We start from the raw sequence: 20,945 nt of genomic DNA, 5'->3' as shown, positions 1-20,945 counted from the left end.
CAGATTTCCTTTAATTATGCAAACGTTTGATATGCTAAACAAGTATATAAGTATGTAAGACAGTTGGAGAAAATATTCCAAGAGTGTCAAGAGTCATATTTGCCCTGCCCAAATGTCTGCTGTTACATCTATTCATTTTTCAGTGCCTCACTGCCATATCTTTACTAGTTTTTGTTGGGGTTTGTTGGGGTTTGTTCACATGTACAGGATCCACAGCAAATTTGATGCTGTGTTTAGTCATTTAGTTACATTTATATTTGCATCATTAAATCTGCTGCGGATCTGCCCCATCAAATCTGCAATCTGCTTCAGATCTGTGACATTAAATCTGCTGCGGATCCTGTACGTGTGAACGCACCCTGAGGCTAGGTTCACACTCTGTATCTGTGCGGCTGTATTGCGGGCTGTAAATCATCGGCCGGATTTTTCCGGTTCATGCGTACGCTGGAAAGTATACGATATACGGCTGCACTGTGCACACTATGTCTGAATCTACGGCCCGATCGTAAACGGACCCGTAAAAAATGAACAAGACCATTGTTTGTGGCTGGAAATGCGGCCGTGGATTGATAGGCGGTCCGTATGGAGTACTTCGAAAATAGCCGGCAATGATGCCGAATGCCGATGCCTCTAATAGTTAATATATTAAATTAATAAAACACATTTTCTTTGTAATAAAGTCCCTTTCGTTGTTCAATAATTTAATTCTAACGAATCCATCATTGTGCAATTAAATATATTGTTAAAATAAATATATATATAAATAAATGTATATATATATATATATATACATATATATATATATTTATTTTTTGACAGTATATTTAATTGCACAATGATGGATTCGTTTAAATTAAATTATTGAACAACGAAACTGATTTTATTTCAACGAAAATGTGTTTTATTAATTAAATATTAATTAGTACAGGAAGCTCCAGTAAGCCGTTTATTCATATTGCCGGCAATAGAGCATTCTGTACTAATCATCACTTTACTTTAATGAAAACATCAAATGTTTCTTCTAGTTATGTTATCACAATAGCATTATTAGAAGAAACATTTAGAATTATATCTGCACTCAGCTGATTGGCTGATCGGCTCAGCGCACATATAAAGAGCTGGTCCGCAGCACAGGGACTTCATTGTGCTGCGGACCAGCGAAGAGGACACATCGGGGTGAGTATAGAGCTCTCCCCACCCCCTCCCCAGCACTGCACCCCTCCCAGCAAGGAAGGTGGGTCACTTAACCCCTTCCTTGCTGGGATGGGTGCAGTCTGACATCAGTCTGGCCCCCAAGGGGTTAAGGGGGATGCAATACATCCTTGCTGGGAGGGGTGCAGTGCAGGGGAGGGGGTGGGGAGAACTCTATACTCACCCCGATGTGTCCTCTTTGCCGGTCCGCAGCACAATGAAGTCACTGTGCTGCGGACCCGCTAATTATATGTGCGCTCAGCCGATCAGCCAATCAGCTGAGCGCACATATAATAGGTATTAGTTCATATGTTGTTTTGTTCTCATACACTCATATGGCTGCTTATTATGTGTAAAATGACCTAGCTAAACATAGTCACAAAAACAACAAAACAAAATAATACATTGCTTTCCCTTTAAATGATTTTTATTAGTTTTAAAGACTAAAATCAAAAGCAGTTGACACAATTGTATACAAAATCCAACAAATCCAAGTGGTTACTAGAGGTATAACCAGCTAGAGGTATAACCAGTAGGAAGAGGGAGATTGTGATCCCGCTGTATAGAGCTCTGGTGAGACCGCATCTGGAATACTGTGTCCAGTTCTGGAGACCTCACCTAAAAAAGGACATTGATAAAATAGAACGGGCCAAAGACGGGCTACAAAAATGGTGGAGGGTGTGAGGCATAAACCATATCAGGAAAGACTTAAAGATTTGAATCTGTATAGTCTGGAGGAAAGATGGGAAAGGGGGGACATGATTGAAACCTTTAAGTATGTTAAGTGACTAAATAAGGTTCAAGAGGGGAGTGTTTTTAGTAAAAAACTGAGCTCAAGAACAAGAGGACACAGTGAGAGGTTAGTTGGGGGAAAGATCAGAAGCAATGTAAGAAAATATTGTTTTACTGAAAGAGTAGTAGATACCTGGAACAAACTTCCAGCAGAGGTGGTTGGTAAATCTACAATAACAGAATTTAAACACGCCTGGGATAGACATATATCTATCCTAAGATAATAAGAAAGAAAATACTAAAAGGGCGGACTAGATGGACCCAGTGGTCTTTTTCTGCTGACAATCTTCTATGTTTCTATGTTACAAACCAACACACATATTATTGCACATTACACACACTGTAAACATTATGCCGCTATGTCAATTCATACATAAACCTTACCCTCTCCCTAACCCAGGACTGACGGCACAGAGGATGGTAGACACCCAGCCCCCCCCCCCCACCCCAAAAAAAAAAAAAGTCATGATCTAATCAATCTTCAGAGTTCCACACCTTCCATTGGGTTTTAACTTTTTCACCCTTAGGGGTATTCCTAAAATAAAGGATCTTATATCTCATATACATTGCTTTAATAAAGTTATACTACTTTGTAATATAACTATTAAAAAAAAAAGTTTAGTTTTTTACTTGCTCATATACTTCTCGTGCCTGGCAGCCATAAAAGGCATTACAGCCACTCTGCTGCCACCATTTGTGTAGGGGACAGCCCTGCAGTTCGTGATCCTATGCTCTGTTCTAGCACTGCAGAACAGGGTCCTGTTCCCACTGTGTACTATATATTCCTATATACAGTACACCAAAGGGGAATCTGTCAACCTTTGAACAGTGAGTGTTGTTTGCTATCACTGCTCACTGTACTCGAAACTAGAGTTAGGGTGCGTGCACATTACGGAATTGCCGTGTATAACCCGCGGCGTATTTTGTCTCTCGTCCCCGCATGCGGCGGCGCGCATTTCCGCCCGTGCCATAGACACTATTCTTTGCACAGGCGGATTACGCGTTCCGCCGAAAGAATTGACTTGTCAGTTTTGCTTTTTTTTTTTCTCTCTCTTTGGAATGTTACATCATATGGATGGTATTGTATCATAAAAACTCAGCATCACCACTTATATTTGAAATGAGAATCCCTTAATGGACATCTACCACATAGCATGATGTGTTGATATAGGCTACGGTAGTGCCAACTCTGACCTGAGTTGTGACCATGCAGTAACATGGTAACCTTATTTTGCTGGTCAGTACCATTATGGCAAAAAAAGAAAAATACATTTGACAAAATGGTTGGCATATTAACCCTTAGGGGACACAGCTAGTTTTGGTGTTTATGACACGGCCACATTTTTCAAATATGACGTGTCACTTTATATATTATTAACTCTGGAATGCTTTTACCGATCCTTGTGGTTCCAAGATTGTTTTTTCGTGACATGTTCTACTTTATGTTAGTGATACATTTGGGCCGATACCTTTAACTTTTTTTTGTGAAAAACTCCAAAATGTTGTGAAAAATTTAAAAAAATTGCATTTCTCTAAATTTGAAAGTCTCTGCCAATAAGGAAGATAGTTATGCCACAAAGGTTATTGATTAATTTACATCTATAACATGTCTACTTTATGTTGGCAGCATTTGGTGGGCATGCTTCAACTTTTTAGGATTTTAGAGGCTGTAATTGTTTATTATCAATTTTCTAAATTTTTGTGGAAATTTAAACTCAGAATATTTTAGGGACCAGTTCTGTTTTGAAGCATATTCCAGAGGCCAGTATACTAGAAACCCCCATAATCCCCCCATTTTGAACTCTTCACCCTTTGAAGTATTCAAATTGAAATTTAAAACAGTTTTTAACCCTTTAGGCATTTCACAGGAATAACTGCAAAGTAGGTGTGAAAAGTAAAAATTTCCATTTTCTTTGCAGACATTGCAATTCAATCCTATATTTTTCATACCAAACCTGCTATAAAAAGTAAAATGCAATAAAAAATTTATTCCTCTGAATCTGCAGTTTTTACAAATACCCCATTTGTGGACATAAAGTGTTGCACAAGCGCACAACATGGCTCAGAAGAGAAGGATCACCCTTTAAATTTTGGAGTGTGGATTTGGCTGAAATAAATGTAGGAGAACATGTTACAGTTACAGAGCCCCCCTAGTGCCGAGACAGTGGGAACCCCCCACAGGTGACCCCATTTTGAAAACTACACCCCTTAAGGAATGTAACAAGGGGTACAGTGGGCATTTGGACCCTACAGGTTTTTCACAGTTTTTTGCAAAAGTGGACCGTGAAAATGAAAAATCACATTTTTCACACTTATGCATTGGTGAAACCCCAAATTTTTCAAATTTCCAAAAGCATGGAGGAGAAAAAGCCCCCCAATATTTGTAAAGCAATTTTTCCTGAGTACGGAAGTACCCCATTTGTGAACATTAATTATTGTACGGGTGCACAACAGGGTTCAGAAGAGAAGGAGCACCTATGTCTGTGTGCACTACTGCTGTAGCAGTAAATGCACGGACATTTACTGACACTTACTAACGGACACGGACTGACGTTTACTCACACTTACTAACGGACACTGACTGACACTTACTCACACTTACTAATGGATGCTGACTGACGATAACTAACTGATGCTGATTGATGCTCAGTAACGGACACTGACGGACTCTTACTAATGGACGCTGGCTGACACAGAAGGTGACTGACGCTTGCTGACACCTGCTAATGGACGCTGACTGACTCTTACTAACTGACATTGACTGATACTGACGCTTACTAACGGACACTTACTGACACCGACACTTACTAACGGACGTTGACTGATACTGACAGACGCTTACTGACGCTTACGCTTACTAAAGGACGCTGACTGACGCTTACTAACGGACGCTGCCTGGCGCTTACTAACGGGCGCTGCCTGGCGCTTACTAACGGACGCTGACTGACGCTTACTAACGGACGCTGACTGACGCTTACTAACGGACGCTGACTGACGCTTACTAACGGACGCTGCCTGGCGCTTACTAACGGATGCTGACTGACGCTTACTAACGGACGCTGACTGACACTTACTAACGGACGCTGACTGACGCTTACTAACGGACGCTGACTGACGCTTACTAACGGACGCTGACTGACGGACACTAACTAACTGATCTCCCTTATTACTGGGAGATCACAGGGGAGGGGGTACTTTTTATTATATGTGTGTGTGTGTGTCGGTTTTTTACAATATATGGATGCAGGCTCTGATTTCCTCACAAAGTGAAGGATCAGAGCCTGCATCCATGATCAGATACTGTGATTGGCAGCTCTGATCACAGAGCTGCCAATCACAGTATATAGCAGCATGTACCAGCGTCATTACACAGACGCTGGTACATGCTGCTGCAGCAGGAGGGGGTCACAGCAGAGATCGCTCCTTCCCCCTCCTTGCAGCACTGGCTCTCCGGTCCCCGAACCCACTCTGAGCTCCGGGATCCGGCGAGCTAGTGCTGCTGCAAGGAGGAGGGGGATGGAGCGACCTCGGCTGTGACCCTCACAGCGGCGGCGGTGGTGGGTGGGTGGTATGGATAGGGGGCGGGATGGCACAGCAGCAGGGGGAGGATCGGGGGAGGATACAACATCAAGGGAGGGGGAGAAAGGGAGGACACGGATCAGGGGAGGACGGAGGACACAATATGGCGGGAGGTGGTGGGGTACGGAGGACACAGGACACGGGGGGGGGGGGGGTACGGAGGACACAGGACACGGCACCGGGGGGTCAGAAACAAACGGCAACGGGGGCGGGGACGGCGCGGCAGCAGCTTCCCCCGGAACTCGGCAGAGACCGGGACCGGGGGTTTACTGCTTATTTCACCGTCATCCGTGAATCGTCACCGATCCTCTGATGCAGGTGATTGGCTGTACTGGAGCCCTTCAGGGGGTCCAGCAGCAGCTACACTGAACTGTCAGCTATCAGCTGACAGTTTAGTTTCGGCTCCCGGTCACTGTTTATGTAAACAGTGAGCACCGGGAGCCAGGAAGTTATAGTACGTCCTGGTGCGGAAAGTAACCTCCTGCCAGAACGTACTATAACGTCCTAGTGCGTCTATGGGTTAAAAGATCCCTAATATTTTTTTCAACAGAGCTGTACATGGGCCTTTTTTTAGTGTAAACTTTCCCTTTTATTGGAAACATTTAAGGCTACATAAGACTTTTCATCACTTCCATTCCATTTTTTAATTCAGTTTCTTTATGGCATGGGTAAACAAAATGATTACTTAAGTTATTTTTATTATGTCTTTTTTTTAGCTGCACCCATCTCTGATTTAGCAACATAAGTAACCTAATTTTAATGTTCTTTTTGGTTGCAAGATAAATTGGGGTCATCTTTAAAAATGCCAACACTTCTACAACCAATGGTGTTTAAATGCATTATTTCCGAGCTTGTAAGGCATGAGCAGAAAAAAAAATTAGTGGGGAATTTTTAAAAGCCAGTGTTTTATATGCCAGTCTTAATGGTAATTTAGCTGGCTAATGCCTCGTCAGATTTGCCCAGCTCCTGAAATGTACACTAGCTCCGAGCTCGTATAGATTTTAGCTACAATTTAGCATAAATTGTGATAAATACGGTTATCCCCAGTTTATGCCAGGCTTCCACTTAGCAAACATAGCGTAAAGTGAAAAGAAAAAAATGAAAATGTTACATAAAATGGTGACATTGGCAAAAATAAGGAATTTTTCACAGTCTACAGTAATAATTTTCCCTCCATGTCTATGTCCCCACACTGTTATCTAATACTAGTACTAATTTTATGGTTCAAATAACTTATTTTTTTAGCGAAAGACTAAAACAACAGCTGTATGTTTAGCTTTTCTGTCTTGTTTTTAAGTTTTTTTTAGTAAGTTTTGTCGCCAACTTTTATGGCTTTTTGCCCTTATTTTTGTATCCTAATTTTGGGCTGCAATTAAAGCTATAGTAGAAATGAATAGCTGTTTGGCACTCATTGTGGACTTTTTATTGTTGCTATTATTATTATTTATTTTTAAAGCACCCTTGATTCCAATGCACTATACAACCAATAGGAAGTGACAGACAAAACAAAACAAAATCAAAACATGTTACATGAATAAGGCAAACAGCAATTAGTACATAGGGATAGAGGACGCTGCCGGCGAGGGCTTACAGTATGTGTGGGAGACAGAAAGTAAAGTGCAGCCAGTCAAAGTGTTGTGCAGAATTATTGTAGGTAGTAGCCTAGTTTGGTTTGAAGACTTGGGTTTTCAGGTTGCTTTTGAAGATCTTGATGGTGGATGAGAGCCGGATGTGTTGAGTTACTGAGTTCCAGAGAATGGCGAAGGGTCCGGCAAAATCTTGGAGGTGGTTGTGTGTATGAACAAGGGGGGAGCACAAATGGAGGTCATAGGTCATATTTATGAGCCAAAATATGTCCAAAAATAACTCCATGGGGAAAATTTATCAAGCAGTCTAAAATGAAATTACAACTAACTAAAAATCTACCTTATAATCGGATATGAATCCTTCTGGATTGTAGGTGTTGATTATCTTGTAAAATGAAAGCTTAGTTCTGATTGGTTGTTATAGACAACAAAAACATTCTTACTATAACTGAGCTTCATACATCTTCCCCATATGCTTAATTTTACAGCTGTAATAATTACACTGTGAAAACAAACATGTGTTTAACTGGTGAATTTAATAAATATAAATAGCAAAAAAAGAAAAAAGTGCCAAAGTGCATTATGGGTACAAAATAAACTCTTATTTTAGGATCAACACTCTGTGATCAAGGGCTTGGATCACTTGACCCTTTGGTTACTTTAATTCTGTAGCTCATTTTTCCTTGAGATCTGTGGCTTTTATTGCATCTAAAATAGTCTCCAGTTCTTCATGTGAACAGACTACAACTACTGATTTGTTAGGTAAGGAAATACTGACAGTCTTAAAGGAGTTATCCAGGGCTACAAAAACATGGCCACTTTCTTTTAGAGACAACACAACTCTTGTCTCCAGTTTAGGTGAGGTTTGCAATTATGCTCCATTCACTTCAATGGAACTGAGCAGCAAAACCCTGCCCAAGCTGGAGACAAGAGTGGGTCTGTCTCTGGAAGAAAGCGGCCATGTTTTTGTAGCGCTGGATAACCGCTTTCAACTGAGAGACTTAGAAATGTCACGTGGGAAATGTTGACTCCTAACGGTCCTGAATCGGAAGTTTGTCATGATATTATGTAAGATGATTTGACCACCTGCCATACAGTTTCTCATGAAGTCCTATGCCAATTAAGAAACTTAGGTAGAAAAGCCAGATAAAGCAGCAAAGCTTCAGAAAGATGTGTCTGAATTGTGCAAATCAAGTCATGCCCAGGAGAGTAACTGTTTCCTGATGAACACTCTTAGCCAACCAATATGTACTAATTATATTAATTGTGTCCTTATGTCGCTATATTCCTTTTAAAATTACTGTTTTTAGCAATGGGCATAAGATCTTATTTGTGAAGATCTTCATGGATACATTTTTTTTTTTAAAGATAAGGTAAATTAATGAGGGGTCTTAGAAAACAGTTTTCTTCATTGGACCCCTCACAGCATTGTCCCCTTATCTCTCTTATACCTGGTATAGCTTTGTGCTTAGGTTCCCAGGGCTCAGTCCTTAAAGTCCTAAAAAATGTACTCGCCTCTCCAGTTCTTTGCTTCTTTCCTCATCAGAAGTGCTGTGGGGATGTTGCATACATTGCGTCACATGCAGTGCTTGCTGCGACCATTGAGGCTAGGTATAGGCGGGAGTGCCATGTGCTGAATACATTTTTGTTTTTAGGTATTACCCAAGCCTGTCTGTATAAACATTTTTAAGATCAGTCTATTAGAAGCAGAGACCGGCACTACACTTACACTAGATGTTAGGGGGTGCAGCTATAGTTAATATCGGGTTGCTCAATCTTTATATTGCTGGCATGCTTTATCATATGTAACACTTGTAAAGAAATCAAAGAGAGCACTCACCGTTAAATTATTTCTTTCTTTATTGTGTTGTATTTCACGTAAGTGAATGCCCTGTAGCTGGCGGGGGCGCCTGGTGCTTGATGCGGTAATGAGTGACAGCTGTTTCACACAACTCGTATGCTTCTACTGACTCTACGTATGTGCTCACGTGACCCCACTAAACAGTGTTGCCGAATCACGCAGGCGTCATACATAAACAAAAAGTGCAAGTGATTACAACATTAAAAACATTCACATCTCATAACAATGCATAAATTCATTATAGGAACATTTTTAAGCCTATTTTATCGTTCATTCCTAGGGCTCCTTGGGCATTGGTGGCCATTATAACTTTAGCTTCTTCCTGTAACACAGCTTTGTTATTATCTCTGTCACTGTTTAAGTGTATACGTTTTATAACTTTAATGTCCCCTCTGATTGATCGTGCATGCTTACTAAAACGCAGGTTCATAGGCCGTATAGTTTTCCCTACGTAGTATAATCCACATTTACAAAGGATAACGTATACTACGTACTTAGTGCTGCAACAAATAGCGTTACATATATCAAACTGTACGCCTCCTAAGTTCAGTGCTTTACAGGGGAAAAAATTATTGCACCAAGTACAGTCTCCGCACCTGAAGTTTCCTTCAGGTGCGCTTTTTTCTAACCAGTTAGAAGTTGCTCATTCCGTAAACTTGCTGTGCACTAGCATATCTTTTAGGTTCTTACAATGCCTCAATGAGACCACAGTTTTTTCCTGTAAACATTCTGCTAGTACAGGATCTGCATGTATTAAGTCCCAGTATTTGAGCTATACTTAAATGAAAAAGCAAACAGACTTTTTTCTCTCTTTCTATTCTCTCTTTAGTAGTCTCTGAGTCAGTTCTTGCGCTTGTTCCTGGTACAGCTGGTCAGTATTATATATTCTATGTAACCTTAGATATTGCCCATAGGGCACTGTATAAGTGTATACCAATGAGTGGTCCACAGCAATTACCTTTGCCTTATAGAAACACTATGGGGGACATTTATGAAGTCTGGCGTTCTTTACGCCGGGCTTACAAATGTCCCCGCAGCTCCAGTGCTCAGGGGATTTATGTAGTGGCGCATTGCCTCTACATAAATCCTGATCGCACGGAGCCCATCAGAGCTGGCGTAGGTTTCACTATCATTTTTCCACCGGAAAAATGATAAATGTGGTGCATGCAGAGGCTGTGCCCTCTCTACGTGCTGCCACACCCCCCATAACGCCCCCTCTCCGCCCCACGGGCGAAGGTGGGGCAGATGCCAAAAAAATATCCGCAAAAATACCATTTGCAAATATTTTTACGCCAATCTGCCCCATCTGCGCCTAAAAAGGCATTTACGTCTTTTCATACATGTCCCCCTATAACTTTGCTAGAAGATTGTGGTACTAAGAGAAAGTAGAAAGTAAAATTAATTTATCACATATATCACCTAAAATAGTAGAGGTTATTCTTTTAGCTAGCTATAGATCAGCGCCATCAAGTATAGAATTCTTATAAACTGAATTTACTATACAACAGAATATATACGAACAGAAACGGGCCTTTTTCAGCCCTTGTTTTTGAAGATTACCACGAATTGAGATAAGATGCAATAGTTAACGTTTATCAAAACAAAATCTCCATAAGTTGTGTGTGGGCTGAACATAGATGGCCTTTTGTGTAGCTTGAAAGTACATTGTAGTAACATGTGTTTTGTGTGAGCGCCTTCAAAAAGCATATGAAATCATAGCCTCGGCTTTTAGGTTTAAATGATAAATGTGTTGCAAATGATGTTTGAGATGTTTCTGCTTTATCAGCAGTCCTGAAGCATGTTTTTTTTAAAAAATGAAACCTTAAAATAGCCATCAAAGACCCTTGTGCTGAGCTACATGGTAAGCAGAGCCTCTGCATTTATCACGAGGCCGCTTTGTTTGGCAAATATGACATAATTCTTTTTGGTTTTTTAAATTTACAACACCATTAGGATTGACCTGTTCTCTCACACATAACAGAAACCACAAAAAAAAAGCTAGAGAATTACCACTGCATATGGATGGTAAGACCTATTTCTGTACTTCAACTCAAAAAAGACATTTTTGCCAAGGCAAGCAAAGTGATAGCTTGGACAGTTTATTTTCTTAGGAAAATCTACTTTGAAACAACACATAGCTCTTGGAAAATTCCACTTCCACGTGTACTGCTCTCATGCCGAATACAGTAACAGTATGTGTCTCTGGGTATTAATAATTATTAAATCATAATAACACAAAATATATGTTCATATATTTTCATCTTGTAGCCCATCAAAAGATAAAATGAAGCTTTATTTTGATGATCTGTACAGAAATGGTGATATTTAGTATAAATATCATTTTTATGTTTACAAATTTTACACAATGATAATCGTTTGTGGGTTTGTTTGTTTTTTGAGGGGGGGGAGGTAGTATGCAGGATAAATAATTTTAACCACATGTAAGAAATAATCTTCAGCGGCACTCACCATAAATTACACCTTTATTGAAGTACAAACACGCTTAGCAGGAGCATAGAGGACACTCACTCCCGGGTAAACAGGGAGGGAAATGTCCGTAGGCCGGGAGTGAACGTGAGTGAAAGGTTTAGGTCCCACCCTTTCTAGCTCGGCCCATACCAGTGGCCGTGGAGGGGGAGGGGCCTATGTGGCGATGACGTCACGAGGAGTCACGAGCCAGTGTCACTTTAAATAAAGGTGTCATTTAGGGTGAGTGCCGCTGAAGATTATTTCTTACATGTGGATCATATGGACTTTCTGACAGCTGAGCACCGCCTATACCATGGGTCTCCAAACTGCGGCCCTCCAGCTGTTGTGAAACTTCCATCATGCCTGGACAGCTAAAGCTTTGGATTTGGCTGTCCAGGCATGATGGGAAATGTACTTTTGCAACAGCTGGAGGGCCGCAGTTTGGAGACCCATGGCCTATACCGTATGGGAAGGGTCATCAGAAGGCCAATAACTGTATGCTGGGACTTGTAGTGCCGATGTAGTGCCAGTGTCGTCTGGATTTGGGAATAAATAATTTTAATCTTTCAGGTATGCATTTTACAGCAATTCTGTATTTACACTTAATTTTTTTTATTTTTTATTTAACATTATCAGTACATGAAAGTTGGGATATTTGTGTTACATATGTGAAAAAAACAAATAAGTGTTTAATGCATTTGTGTTAAGTGTCTAGTAAAATTACAGTCCATAGTCAGAGTATTCCATAAGAGGATCAGGAACAGTCCCATAAGGAACACTGATTATAGGCTGCTTAACATCTGATTATATATAGCAACTAGTAGAAACATAAAACCACAGTTACAGAAGAATATAGATAAAAAGCCTGAATGGAACGGATATGGTGTATGTGAATGTAGTATAATACGTGTGTAGGAGGAGTGGCATAGAAAATCCTGTTTTATAGCTGTGTTTATAATTATAGGGCACCTAGTGTATTCCTTAACTCTTCTGTACAGTACCACTCTGTGTACCGGAATGAACTAACCACTAGAGATGGGCCAATCTCATGTACTCTTGTGTTTGTCATAGGATGTATCCATGTTTCCAGGACTCCCTAGGGCTGCTTCCAACCAGTTTAGAGATGAGCATGCTTGACATTTAATCATCTCTATTAACTACAGCTATACCTTCCCATCCTGACAGCACATTCTTCCCAATAGCTTGGTCATGAGGCCAGTGAATTCAAGATCCAAAAATATTTTTGCCATCAACTTTTAGAAAATTATTTTGCATTCTGTTTTAAAGGAGGGAGATACAGTAGACACCTTGCACGGGGTTAAGCTAAATATTATTATATGAGACATGAGTCGATGGGGAGCTCTGGTACGGTAAACAAGCAAAAATCTTGGTAACTGAGCTTGTTTACGAAGCCATTTTGTGCTGTTTCTGTTGCTCCAGCGATCAGTCAGATAAGACGCCAAATGAACATTTTCTTGTTCATCACTAGCCTATTCGGCTGATAGACTAATTTAAGAGAGCCTTTACGCCCCTATTGCACGAGCCGACATTGAGGAGCAAACGAGCGCTATCAGCGCTCGTTTGTTCCTCATTCCCTGCTTGCTGCTGCCGCTAATACTCACATTGGCATGCATCGCTAAATCATCTGGGTAGCCCATAGCAGATAGCAGCTGCCGTTCCTCCTATTCCACAAAAAAGGCAGCATATCCCTGCTATCAGTCTTTGGTCTTTCAACATGTTTAAAGACAAACGACTACAACGATCAGCCGACATCGTTCATGTCGGCTGATCGTTGTGTTCTGCTGCACAAGACCATTATCGGTCGTAAAGGCTGATAATTGTTTCATGTAATTGGGCCTTTAGACTGTCTAAGAATTTGAGTTTAAATAAATCTGGGCCACTGTGTTAGAGGCCATTCACACGTCGGCAATATATGGTCCGTGCACAAACTGTATTCTGCAGACCAGACCTCAGAACTCCTAGCATCATTCATCATCATGCTAGGAGCTCCGAAAGTGTTCAAATCTTTGCGCTCCTATACTGACACATTCCAGGTGAAGGATTTGAAATGTGTTCCAGTGTAAATAACATAGTTCATTAGTAAACATGCAAGGCCTGTTTCTCCAGGTACATCATTATTTCATATTGATTAGGTTGTTATATTATGTTTTCCACTTCCTTTTTAATATTCTAAACTCTATCAACATTTAACTATAACGATTAAAAATATCTTTTGTAAAATCTGCAGAAATTAAATCTACATTATTTTTTGAATGTGTCTTTAAACCACATATAAAGATACTGTTATGTAATTTTAACCCACAGAAAAACAACTGATGTCATCAAATCTTGTAGGTTCACCTCAAAGCACAACCTTATCTGAACCCTGGATCATCATTGCTGAGCATTGTTTGTAATATGCCCAACATCTATAAATATATCAACAGATGGATAGTTTTTCTGTCTGATAATTAAAATATAAGTTGCAAAGTAAGCATTTTTTCTAGCATGAAATGTTTCCAATATACTTTCTGTGCTGACCTTATTTTTTTTTTTTTCCAGTCATTTAAAGCAAAAGATGGTTACCTCGTAATTGGGGCAGGCAACGATCAACAGTTCTCTACTGTTTGCAAAGTAAGTGTTACGTATGTAAGTGATCTAATGTGTTTCCTCTGACCCCGAGCTTGCATGCTTTTTCTTTAATTCACTTACCTAAACATTCTAAGTTGTAAAAACACAAGTGATGAGTTAAATGTTTGATGATAGGCTAATTATTATTATTTTTGGCAAGCTTGCTGAGTTTTTGGGTCCTTTATTTGACCCATCTAACACACTGCTAAATAATTAAAGCATTACTGTCATTTGTCGTAACTTTCGACATGTTATCAGACATTTCAAAATTTACTGATTGCAGCAGATCTTATGGTCCCTTTACACTGAGTGATTATCGTTCAAATTTTCGCAATGACGATCACATTTGATCGTTAACTGGCTCTTGTATACACTGCATACGATCAAACGACAAGCAATAAATCGTTCATCGTGATCTTTCAACATGTTCTAAAGTCGTTGTTGGTCGTTCGCAGAAAATTAGCAGATCACTTCGTCTTAACAGTCTTTCAACAATTCACCCTATGTGTGACATGGGCTTAAGTGATCTTAAAACGATTGCATTAACAATTTATCGTTGCATCTAAACACTGATCATTATAAAAAACACATCATTACTTCGAAATCGTTAATCGTTTGATTGTGCAAATTATTTGTAATGACTAGTCAGGTACAAGAGCAGAGACACAGACAAGTGAGCCCTGAACTGACCCAATCCAGTGCCCCTGCCTACTTACCACAATCTGCCCTAGATGACAGCGGGTAACTTGGAGACGTTCCCTACACTGAGTAGGTGAAACACAAGACAAAACAAGACAAACAAAACACAATAAAGAAAGGTCAGCAATCCGGGTCATACACTGACAGGTAGCAGAGGTACAGAGTCACAAGGCAAAAGCAAGGTCAGAACACAGGCAGAAGATCAGGGCAAGCAGCAAACAAGGAAGGTCCAGGAACAAGCCAAAAGGTCAGAAACAGGAGACAATACAAACCAGGGAGCTGAGACACTGTGTGGATACACACCAAAATACCCAGCAACTCCTACAGACACAGACTGTCTTAAATGAGGAACCAGGAATCTGGTTCAGGACAGGATTGGCCCAGCCCCTAATCTCCAACTAGAGACACCTGAAACACATACACACACACACACACTGGGAGCAAACCTGCCTGTCACAGAATGCAAGCCAAACCAAGGTTAACCCTGCAATTGCCAGAGAACACAACAGAGGCAAACTGAGCAGAGAAATAGGTCAGTGTACAGATTACCATTAGCGGCGTCTTGTCCGCGCGCCCTGAACACAGGAGACCGCTGCTGATGCAAAGTCAGGTAAGTTGCTAACATTATTGCTCCACGTAAAGGGACCATTACTCCTAAGACCCAATGTGATCACAAGATATGGCCAGGGGAGAGCACTGCAGTGACCATCACTCCTTGACTGTCATCACTCATTTTATTTTTTTAATTTTGGAAAGAATATATTTATAATGTGTCTTGTGTTTGCACAGTTTTCACAATTAAGACTAAATATTTTTGGACCTATAACATTTTTAGTTTACTAACTATGGTGGGACAGCTTTTCATTTTCATTAGCATCGTTTTGTGATACACTCAACTTTATGATCACTTTTTATAGCATGAACACAGAAAAATCAATTCTAGAATTGTGTTGTTTTTTACAGTGTTAAATATGTTGTCTAATTAAAATAACTTAACTGTCTTTTTTGAGCAATACAGTTTAAGGCTGGGTTCACACTACGTATATTTCAGTCAGTATTGTGGTACTCATATTGCAACCAAAACCAGAAGTGTATTAAAAACACAGAAATGATCTGTTCACACAATGGTGAAATTGAGTGGATGGCCGCCATATAACAGTAAATAACTGCCATTATTTCAATATAACAGCCGTTGTTTTAAAATAACAGCAAATATTTGCCATTAAATGGCGGCCATCCACTCAATTTCAACATTGTGTGAACAGATCCTTTCTGTGTTTTCAATCCACTCCTGGTTTTGGTTGCTATGAGGCCTGAAATATACAGCCTCAAATATACATAGTGTGAACCCAGCCTAAAAATACATTTAAAATGTGTTTGATTTTTTTTGTTGCCATATTTCAAGTTATATTTTTTGTCTTGTAGCTTTGATCACTACCACCTTGGTGTACATTTCAACTTTTTATCCTGTTTTTCAGGAGTTTGATTAGCCAAAAACAACAATGGTAGCATTTTATTAATGTTTTATTATTTCTAATAATATAGATTTCACCTTGTGCAATAACTGTAGTCATACTCATTTCATGGTTCAGGTTGTTACAGATGCTTTGTTAACCTATTATTTGTTAATGTATTGACTGTGTAAAATAGTCGTACTATTAGGTCCTGCTTAGCAGACCAGGTGACTTCCTTAGGCTCCTGCCTGCCATTAAAACTGCTGGCCTGTAATCAGGTTGTGGGGGCCTGATGGCCTTAACAAGTGAACCTTCTTCCTCTTAAGCTATTTACTGTGGGGTTAAAGAGTTGAAATGACAGTGTAAAAAACTAATAACCTGTAACCCCATCTATAACATCTAACCTTATTAATGGCTGAATGGATCATATTATCTTTGGCATTAGTGGAATCAAATTATTATCATCCAAGATATATCTACACTGTATTCCAGTCTCATTCTCTTCTCCACTCTCATATTGAGTATAGGGCTGAACTCTCACCTAGTAATTTCTTGACCTCCAAAATGGTGGATGACTGGAAGTCCTAATATGGTTGTGTCTAAATGGTCACGTGGGTAATGTATGGATCATAGTGAGATATAGCTACGTGTCCAGCTTGACCAATCCACTTGGAGCTTTGCCAGTATACCATTTTTGGGATATAAGTTGAACTTGGTGTAACCATATTTGGGCATAAGTGTATATATTTTCCCGGTTAAGAGAGTATATAGACTTAGAAGGTTAGTTGGTTGGGGGTCTCTTTGGTATACCATCTTTCAGGAGAAGCCTCCACGCACATCTGGGGTTTGTTAGCCCCCACCTCAGGAATTCACCCAAGGAAGTTCTTTGTTCTCTAGCCAAATCTTCAGTCACCATTGGAAAGAGACTACATCCCCATCATTTTTGGGACTCTGAGACTTGAACCACAGAGACATTCTAAGACATTTGTAAGACTATTGCCTTATTTCTCTTATGATTGATACCCTAATTATATGATATTTGTACCTCCTTTGGTGAAGAATTAAACCCACCATATTTTTACCAACAAGTTTTCTTCTGCCATCCTGGATAATTCAAATTTCCCTCCAAAGCACACTTTTCCTTTTTTTTAAACCTCATCCTTATTACAGACAGGTTTTACTTGCAGACCCTTTTCCACTAACACCTGCTATAACCACAGGAAGGGTCACTGGAGATTAGGTATGTTTTTTTTTTTTCATTGGGGACCTGGCTATTGGGGAAACTGTTTACAGGAGGCACCTGGCTACCACAGAAGCTATTTTATATACAGGAGAGAACGTTCTACTAAGGAAACTACATATGGGAGGAACTGCAGGGCTAAATTTACATCTCTAATACACAACATTTTGGAATTAATACACACCATTAAGTTACCTGACCTTACAGGTGACTCATTAAGTTAACCACACCCAGGAGAGCTGTGAACGCTGTTGGATTAATGATGTACAATGAGTCATATGAGTGAATACTGCTGTTGCAAATGTGAGCATGTTCCCCATCTAGAAGCTCGAATTAGAGATCTGGAAAAGCATATCGCAACACTGAGGGAAATTAATCAGCTTGAATAAGACTTTCTGTTTAATGAGCAAGAAGTTAGGGGGTAGAGATGGTGGTGGTAAAATAAATCTGGAGAATCATGCAAGTAGCTGGTTTAATGTAGTTAGAGGGACTGGAACTCCTGCTGTATTCCCAGGCAAAATTAGCAAGTTGGGTGATGATGCAAGAATATCATCCTCAGAAATTGCAACTCTAGTGGATTCTGTTCTCCCTAAGGGCCAGGAGAACAGTCCAACTAGCTCAATGGGGGCTGAAACACAGGGACGGAGATGCAGCTCTCTAATGATGTTTAGGCCCCACCCCCTCTGACTGCCGAATCATTCTGATGACGCCACGGAGGGGGTGGGGCCTAGAAGCTAAGCACATGGGTCCTAGGTGCTGGAGGATTGGGGCACTAATGTGGGCAGAGATACAGGGCAAGACAGCCGTGAAACCCCACCCATGCAGCAATACCATGCATTTTTGAGGGGAGAGACCACCAAGAAATCCTTTATACGGTAAGATATGAATTGTCCAGAAGCTTTAGAATGGTGCTGAGAACTCCTTATATGGAAAGGGGGTGACAATATCACTTTAAATGGAGTAGAGAATATGGGACACATTATACCAGGATCTGCCAAGAATCTGGTTTGTAATGGATAAATCTGACAAATGTTGTGGGAAAGAAGTTAAAGGTGGTAATCTTTCCTATGTAAACATACTTTATACCTAATATAGGAAAAAAAATGGTAAAAATAAAACTTCTGCATATATAGCTTGAAAATCAAACACTCTTACGTGTATCCACAGTTATAACCATGTCTCAGAGGGCTACACGCTACACTTTACAATTTGTATCAAAGTTGAAACATGCAGTGTCCCCATCAGGGAAAGCCGTGAAGTGGTTTTTAAAAGTGTGTAGAAAATAAATTTGAGCCTTTCATCTTTGATTAAAGAACGGCTTCACAGGAAGGGTCAGTGGTACAAATACTAAATACACAGAGCTTTGCCTGTGAAGTTATTTACATTGCCTTAGAGATATATGCCCAGGATAAATGTGCTAAGTGGTTGCAGACATGTTGAATGTAGTGTACTGTATGCTGCGTTTGATCTTGTGAAAGGAAAACTATGTAGCTGCTATTCGATGATATAGTGCACAAATTTTGTTCATCATTGAAAAGTATTGTGAAAGGAATTTATCAAAGTTTTTATGAAAGGTGAAAGTTTTTATCAAAATGTTTTAACTGATAGTCCATCAAATAAATTTGTTAAACTCATACATTTTAGATAATCACAGTAAGTAGAAAGCAACCCATCATATGTCTCTCTCATTGTTTAGGTTTTTTTCAGACCATTTGAAAGGATTTTCCAATTTTAAACTTGTTTCAGTAACTGCTATTACCCCCACCCCTTACATACATTCTGCACGTTAATGCTTAACAATTTTTTTCTTTTTCCCATCATTGCCGTTCAGGACTGTAACTTTTTTTTTATTGTGTCATTGACATAGCCATATGAGCCTTGGCTGTGAGTTCCAAAAAACGTGAATAGCCAGATATTTCTCCAGGGAAGGAAAACCTGCTGCAAAAGGGTGCCTCCCAGTGGGGAGATTACCAAACCACCCTGACATGTGAACTCAGTGACTGATTAAAATAAATTATTGTCTCACATTCTAAGACCCATAACTTTTTTTTGTTTAACCCCTTAAGGACAGAGCCTGAAATGGCCTTAAATACAGAGACAAAATTTATCAATATGACCTGTGTCACTTTATTCATTCATTGTTTTCTCGTGACATGTGGTACTTTACATTTCTGGTAAACTGGAGTCAATACCTATAACTAAAATTAAAAAAAATAAAAAAATAACGTCAATAATTGTGAAAAAATGCATTTTACCAACTTTGAAACTTTTCTGCTTATACAGAAAATGGTTGTGCCACATAAATTATATAATAAATAGCATTGGCAATATGTCTACTTTATGTTGGCAGCATTTATTAAACTATCTTTCATTTTTTTTAGACAATAGAAAGCTTAAAATATTAGAAGCAATTTTCCAAATTTTCAGTACAATTTGAAAATCAGATATTATAAGGGACCTGTTCAGGTTTAGGCTGGGTTCACACACAGTATATTTCAGTCAGTATTGTGGTCCTCATATTGCAACCAAAACCAGGAGTGGATTAAAAACACAGAAAGGCTCTGTCCACACAATGTTGAAATTGAGTGGATGGCCGCCATATAACAATAAATAACTGCCATTATTTCAATATAACAGCCGTTGTTTTAAAATAGCAAATATTTGCCATTAAATAGCGGCCATCCACTCAATTTCAACATTGTGTGAACAGAGCCTTATTGTGTTTTCAATCCACTCCTGGTTTTGGTTGCAATATGAGGACCACAATACTAACTGAAATATACGTAGTGTGAACCCAGCCTGAAAATGTATTTGAGGGGACTGTATGTTAGAAAGTCCCACAAAGCACCTCGTTTCAGAAACTTCACCCCCCAAACTCTCAAAAGCACATCCAGAAAGTTTTTTAACCCTTTAGGGGAAACACAGAAATAAAAGCTAAGTATGTAAGAAATTTGAACATTTTAATTTTCTGTGCAGAGATTTTATTGTAATCCAATATTTTTCATAATTATAAACCTATTACCAGAGAAGTGCACCCCAATATTTATTGCCTCGTTTCTGCAGTTTATAGAAATACCCTATATGTGGCCCTATTGCATTATTTGACGCAACCACAAGCCTCAGATATAAAGGAGCGCCTAGTGAATTTCAATGCCTCCGTTATATTTGGTCATTTTTGACTGTACCACTTCAGGTTGGCAGAGGCTCTGGGGTGCCAAAACCTAAAAAACACCCCTTAAGGGACATCATTTAGAAAACTACACCCCTCAAGGAATGTAACAAGGGGTTCGGTGAGCATCTGGACCCCACAGGTGCTTCACAGATTTTCAGAACAATGTGGCGTAAAAAAGGAAAAATTCAATTAATTACACTAAAACGTTGTTCTAGCCTTCATTTTTCATTTTTACAAGGGGATAAAAGAAAAAAAAACACCAAACATGTAG

General features: G+C 39.7%; 1 protein-coding gene across 9 annotated transcripts in view; it reads left to right on the top strand.

The window, feature by feature from the left end:
- SUGCT (succinyl-CoA:glutarate-CoA transferase) overlaps nucleotides 1-20,945 on the top strand; it is a 660,405-nt gene that overhangs the window by 226,365 nt on the left and 413,095 nt on the right. For all 9 annotated transcript variants that reach the window (XR_011361904.1, XR_011361905.1, XM_069960339.1 and 6 more), the window contains one exon: nucleotides 14,041-14,112. Coding sequence is in view for 7 of the 9 variants with exons in the window: in XM_069960339.1 (XP_069816440.1) it covers nucleotides 14,041-14,112 (72 nt within the window). In the remaining 2 variants the exon portion in view is untranslated. The remainder of the gene's footprint in view (nucleotides 1-14,040; nucleotides 14,113-20,945) is intronic.

Source organism: Dendropsophus ebraccatus, chromosome 2 (genome assembly GCF_027789765.1).
Source record: "Dendropsophus ebraccatus isolate aDenEbr1 chromosome 2, aDenEbr1.pat, whole genome shotgun sequence".
Lineage (NCBI taxonomy): Eukaryota > Metazoa > Chordata > Amphibia > Anura > Hylidae > Dendropsophus > Dendropsophus ebraccatus.
This window is presented reverse-complemented; position numbering and strand designations above follow the sequence as displayed.